Source organism: Drosophila kikkawai, chromosome 2L, assembly GCF_030179895.1.
Source record: "Drosophila kikkawai strain 14028-0561.14 chromosome 2L, DkikHiC1v2, whole genome shotgun sequence".
NCBI classification, from domain to species: domain Eukaryota; kingdom Metazoa; phylum Arthropoda; class Insecta; order Diptera; family Drosophilidae; genus Drosophila; species Drosophila kikkawai.
In genome coordinates this window covers 17188990-17195112 of record NC_091728.1, presented here as the reverse complement: position 1 = coordinate 17195112, position 6123 = coordinate 17188990, and the positions used below count along the sequence as shown (strand labels likewise).

The 6123-nt window shown below is 43.3% G+C and overlaps 1 protein-coding gene across 1 annotated transcript; it reads right to left on the bottom strand.

Moving 5' to 3' along the window:
- Window positions 1-3454: 3454 nt before the first annotated feature.
- CCT4 (chaperonin containing TCP1 subunit 4) lies at window positions 3455-6080 on the bottom strand. The gene is made up of 5 exons (XM_017170385.3): window positions 5841-6080; window positions 4705-5357; window positions 4501-4640; window positions 3757-4441; window positions 3455-3691 (listed from the first exon to the last, which is right to left on the bottom strand). The coding sequence occupies exons 1-5, from the start codon at window positions 5944-5946 to the stop codon at window positions 3674-3676; spliced, it is 1602 nt and encodes a 533-aa protein (XP_017025874.1). The 5' UTR covers window positions 5947-6080; the 3' UTR covers window positions 3455-3673.
- Between the last annotated feature and the right edge of the window lie 43 nt (window positions 6081-6123).

The window sequence follows — 6123 nt, the reverse complement described above, 5'->3', positions numbered from 1 at the left end:
ACCAGCACAACCCTTTTATTTTATTTTTATTTTTTCCCCCGATGTCGAGTGTGGATTTGTTGGATAAGAAATCACTTCATCTTTTGGGCCCCGGCGACAGTCAATATGGCAATGGCAGGGCGGCAGAAACCCTTATTTGTATATCGAGGCAAGCGTGTAAATCCTTTTTTAGCCATCCCAACCCCAACCCCTGAAGTTTGCCGAGCTCTGATTCGCTCACGGCTCCGAGCTGAGATCTCTAAAAAAAAAACAAGCTGGGCAAAAGGGTTTATGCCATCAATTCACACATAGTTATGTCATATGGTGCCCGCTTCGGTGGTTGATTTCGGTCTTGTTCTTGTGTCCCAGTTCCTGTTGTTTGCTGTTTTCCGTTCTCCCGTGTCCCTGTGATGAGGGCAGGCCCTGGCAGAAGAAGGAGTACGTATCCTTTGAAATCGCTTAAGCGAGTCAAGTCCTTGATGGAGATATCTTAATGGAAGTGTGCCAATAAATTAGGTAAATGATGGTCCAAGGGAATAGACCATATGGCGAGGATTTATTTGTAAATGAAACGGAATAGTGATGGTATTATTTCATTAGATAAATATTTCTTAATAAATTTATAATATTTTTTGGTTTTATTCCCAGTAGACTTTGATATTTTTAATATAAAAAAAAAACCCAACAATGCCCCAAAGGCACTCCACAAGTATTTCCCTTTAACCATATTCGATTAAAACTTGAGGTTTTGCCTTCCAGGCAGCTGTCCAGAGCAGCGAATAAATTTTTAATCTTGCCAGAAGTGAAATCTCGACCAAAATACTTACCCTATTTAATTTGCAGATCCACACACACACACCCTCGCACACAACAGCTCACATCAAACGGTGGCCAGAGCAAGGCCCAATCTCGGCCAGCACTCACACATAATTGGCGAGCACTCGAATCCTAACTCAGGACTCTTTGAATGTTATCAGTCCCGAGCAGACGACGACGTCTGTCCAGTTCAAATAACCAAGAAGAAAAAAATCCTAAGAGTCCTGAATGAAAACGGACACAAAATGGCTTTGAGCAATTTTGGTTTTCAATGGTGGAAATCGGGGGATACATCGATTGCATTGGTCATATTCAAAGTGCTGGTCAAAAATGGTCTGATAAGCCCCGTAGGCCATTCAGGAAAAATTCAAGGGGAGATTGCCTGCCCGAGATTTCATTCATTCAGCAGGTTTCCGTTTGATAGATTTCCCTTGGACAGGGCAAGCAAACATTTGCTGCATTTGCAAATTGAATTTTCTCTGTGAGAGAAAACGTTTCATTTTTCCTTTCGCCAGTCCGCTTCATTTATAACAATTTAATGAAATTTTCGAATGCGTTTTCATAATATTGTCGTGGCCCCGACATCATTAATCACCCGCCACTTGGCAGGACTAACGAAAATTAAGTTTCCTTTATGCTTTTGCTTCATGCTTTTCCTTCGAATAGTGTTTTTTTCCTAAAGCAGCATGAACTAGGGTCTTTTCATTGTGAAATAAACTAGTATATTAAAGTTATTGTATATTAAATCTCAAGGAATTTAGTTTAATAAAACAAGAACACCTACAACATTGAAATATTTTATTTATTTTTCCCCGAATTGTTTAATCTTAGACTCAATTATAATTTATATATTCTCCTTTGTCCTTCGAGGATGCAAGATAGCAGACTCTGGTAATTTCGGTGCCCAATAAAAAGTGCTCGCAAATTATATGGCCAACATATGTTAAATTTCTGCGTGACTGGATGACAATTTGATGCTTTGAATTTCAATTCGTTTAGCGAGTAAAAGGAGCAAGGACACCGCTCCGTCGATGAGGGGCGGGAACACACCCCTTTTTTCACCCGACTGGAGAACATAAGACTTGTGCAAACATTTGGCCAAAAAAAAAAAACAGCGTCGCGGCATGGGAAATCACAATTGAATTACAATGAAAATATGAAATGAGCAAAAAAGTAGATGAAGAAAATCGCATACAAAAATTAAGCAAACAGCCGAAACAAAGGAATAAACCCCCGAAATGAAAAGTTTCAAAAGTGTGGGCCATTCCGGCTCCGGCAAATAGCTGGGGAAAAAAAGCGCAAATTCAATATTTGCACAAGAAACAAATGGGAACGAGGACGAAGTCCAGAACAGAGAGAACGACAATGCCCCAAGACAGGCGAGTAAACAACAGCTAAAAAGTAGCAAGAAAATGGAATAAATAACAGGGAAAATGAAGCAGCATAAATCGAAGTTGGCAATACCCATCAGTCTTACCAAAAGTGGTGAAATTAAGTTAAATTTTTAAATAAGGTTAAATATAAATCTGAATCCTTTAAATAATTGTGCCTAAAAGTATGCAATGAAATATTTTACACCACAAATTCTGCGTATACGTATTTTTAAAAGATTTTAGTTTTTTTTTTTAGATTTAAAAACCACTTCTACCCCTCTTATACCTGGGTAAATTTATAAAATCCTTTGCAGTAGCATAAAATTGTGGCAAACACGAAAAACGGGTGCAAATAAAAAGGAAAACCTTTGGGAGTTTACATTTTCCACCCTCAGAAAATCAAAATGGAAAACCGAACAAGTTCATCGTTCAATGGCCGCCTGAGAAAAAGGACTTTAAAATGGAAAATTTGCATCCGAACCCCCATTAAAAACCTCCCCTGCTAGTCAGTCAGCCAATTAGTGGAATAGCTTTTTTTATCCAAGGCTCAAAAATCAAAGCCAATCAAGGGCGTGATTCGAAATCAACACCATCTTGGCAGATGCGTCAATGGGGGTGGGTGTTGGTGGTGATGGCAAATGATAGTGGGGCTGAAAAACTTGATCCCTTTGACATGTTTACACATTTAATTAACTTACACGCGCCGAAAGTTTCCGGACACGAGAGATAGTCTCGAATCTCGGACCCATTCTCCATCTAATCACACCCAAGTGTAAACGAAACCCGAAAATGGGGCTAAGAAAACAAAAGGATAAAGACCCTTGCCGCCACCCTTTCCTTTCCTTCTCTTTTCTTTTTTTTTTTTTTGACAATTTGAAACCAGTTCAAGTGGTTTAATCATTTAACGCACATCATAAAAATCGCATCAAGTGATTTTTATTTACACGCCCAGGACAAAAAGGAATCCCCAAAAAAACAGAAACGAACAGCGGGGTGGATTATTTGGGGGCGTTGGTGTGAAAGGGGTGCGGAACCCTTTGAAACCTTAAGTTTGGAAGCCCAAAACTGTGGGAAAATGAGTTCGCACATTAGATAAGGTTAGCTGATAATCACTTGGGTACGGGGGAAGTTAGTTAAAGTCGTTTCATTGTGTATTTAATATAAGAAGCTAGTTGATAGAAGGTCTAGAGGTAAATAAAGCCCCTATAACAAGATGCATAACGCACATACTTTTGAATTCAAGCAAATCTTCCCATCGCAGATTTCCTTCTTAATTAACAAAACAATTTCTTTCCGTGTTAGCGAAGTATTTAATCTTTTAGTTTTTGTTTTTTTAAATACATAGGTTTTAAGCTGGTAAGGCGTAGTGTATATAATGTGAATTTTATTCAAAATTTCATGCGCAGCCGCATAATGGGTATAAAGATGTGTGGGATTAGATGAAAATGCTTGAAGATTGATCTTGAACAAAGACAGAGACAACTTAAGGAGACCGCGCTCAATTCCTAACAGAAAGTGTTGATCTGAAACAGAAATAATAAATTAATTAGCAAAACGCAAACTAAAACTAAAGTACTAATCCACTTACAATATCATCAATCTTCAGGATCGAGCGAATAGTTTCTGTGGCCAGGGTGATGGCCGAAATACTGACCAGCAGCGGCTGCACCACATTCTCCGCATAGATATCTGTGATGGCGCCCTTGCGCACATTGATGCCGGCAGTCTTCTCGCCCTGGGCGTGACGGTTGCGCAGCTCCGTGACCGTGGCAATTGGATTCAAACCGGCATTCTCGGCCAGCGTCGAGGGAATGACCTCCAGGGCATCGGCAAATGCACGGAAACAGTAGGCATCCACACCCTCCACTGTTTGAGCAGCAGCGGCCAGCTGCAGCGACATCTCAATCTCCGGCGCACCGCCGCCCACAATCTGGGCACGATTCTTCACCAGACAACGCACCACACAGAGGGCGTCGTGCAGCGAGCGGGCAGCTTCCTCCAGAACCAGCTTGTTGGATCCACGGCAGATGATTGAAACAGTGCGTCCCGGGTTCTGGATGCCGGTGATCTTCACAAACTTGTTGGTGCCACTGGCCACCTCCTCGACCAGCTCGGCGCTGGACAGGTTCTCGGCTGTGAAGTGATCCAGCGAGGCAATGGGGCGGCAATGCAGGGTCTTGCACACAAACTCGATATCCTCGCGCTCCACATCCTTGACCACCAGACACTTGATCTTGTCCAGGAAGTGCTGAGCCAGATCCGAAACAGCATCACTTAGGGAATAATGGTGATGATTAGAATTAGACGGGGCAGGAAGAGCTGTTAAACCTACCGCAGGATAGACTTCTGAACCAGCAGGACATTGCAGCCAGCCTTCTTGATCTGCTTGACAATGTTGAGGATATAGGAACGCTCCTCCTTCAGCACACGATCCATGGCAGCGTAGTCCGACACAATCACACTGTGATCCATCTGCAAGGGTTCGTTTTTTAAATAAGTTTCCTGGTCACAGCTTGTATCTGCTTAAAATACTCACATCGGTCTTTGGCGCCGAGATGCAGAACTGGATAAGACCAATCTTGGCCTTCTCGATGCGCTTGGGGGCATTGGTGCCTGCCGAGCGGCTGGTGAAGACCAGACCATCGATCAGCTCGGTGTCCTCGACGGTGCCGCCCAGACTGGAGATAACCTTGATGTTCTTAAGATCCACGGAGACCTCTTTGCCGGGCTCGGTGACCTTCAGCACGGCATCCACAGCGATGGGAGCCAGTAGACTGCTCTGCTGCGACACCACCTTGGAGTTCAAAGATGTGGAAGCGCTCTTGATCAGCGTCTCGCGGTCCGTCAACTCGATGGGCGTGGACATCTGTGTGAGGATCTGCACAGCCTTGTCGGAGCAGCGCTGGAAGGAGTCCGAGATAGCGGTGGGGTGCAGGCCCTTCTGCAAAAGCTTCTCGCAGGCCTCCAACAGAGCGCCGGCAATGACCACAACGGAGGTGGTGCCATCGCCAGCGGCCACATCCTGGGCGCGGGACAGCTCAACCAGCATCTTGGCGGCCGGGTGCAGGACGTTCATCTGCTTCAGAATGGTGGCACCATCGTTGGTGATGGACACCTCGCCGTTGCCCGCCTGGATCATCTTGTCCATGCCGCGGGGTCCCAAGCTGGTGCGGATGGCATCGGAAACAGCTGTAAAGGAAGGGGATTTTGTTATAAATATTTCTTTAAGGTATTAAAGAAAACATGTTACATGCTTTAAATATGAAGAGAAAACATATGACTAACCCATAACCAAACAGATGGACTTGTCTATCCAAACTCAGCTGTTTAAGAATATTTATGCATTTCAGGAAACTTAATAATTGTATTGATTTAAGGTTCTCTACCTAACAGTCATATAAACCTCCCTTAAAGGGTATTTAAAAGCCATTACATTTTCCCATCGCAGTCATCACATGAGTAATCCACACGCGTTCTTCTTCTTCCCCTTCAAGAAGGTTCCAGACACAGCCGGCATCCAACTGCGATTTGCGTTTGCCATTTGGGCAGCTATTTTGGCATAACATTGCCACAAAATCCTTTCAACATCCTCACATCATCACAAATAGCCATTATACACACACTTTGAATGATTTTTTCACTTAATTTAAGTTATTTTTACACATTTCTTACCCTTTGCCGCCTGGATATTGGACATACGCACATCGGTGGGTTTGGACTTGTCTTTGAAGGCCTTGGCCTGGGGCTTGATGCCAACCGATTTAGCCTTGGGCGCCATTGGAACGTTGGTTACACGATTTTCGGCAAAGTACAATTATTCTGAATCAAATTCAAGCCGATTAACACAGATTAAAAAACTCCTAAAATTTAAGTTTTTCGGCTGGCTGTCAATGTGACCGTAGTAAGGAAGTTGAAATAAACCGGCGCTATTGATGCCGCAAAAATACTAAAGCAG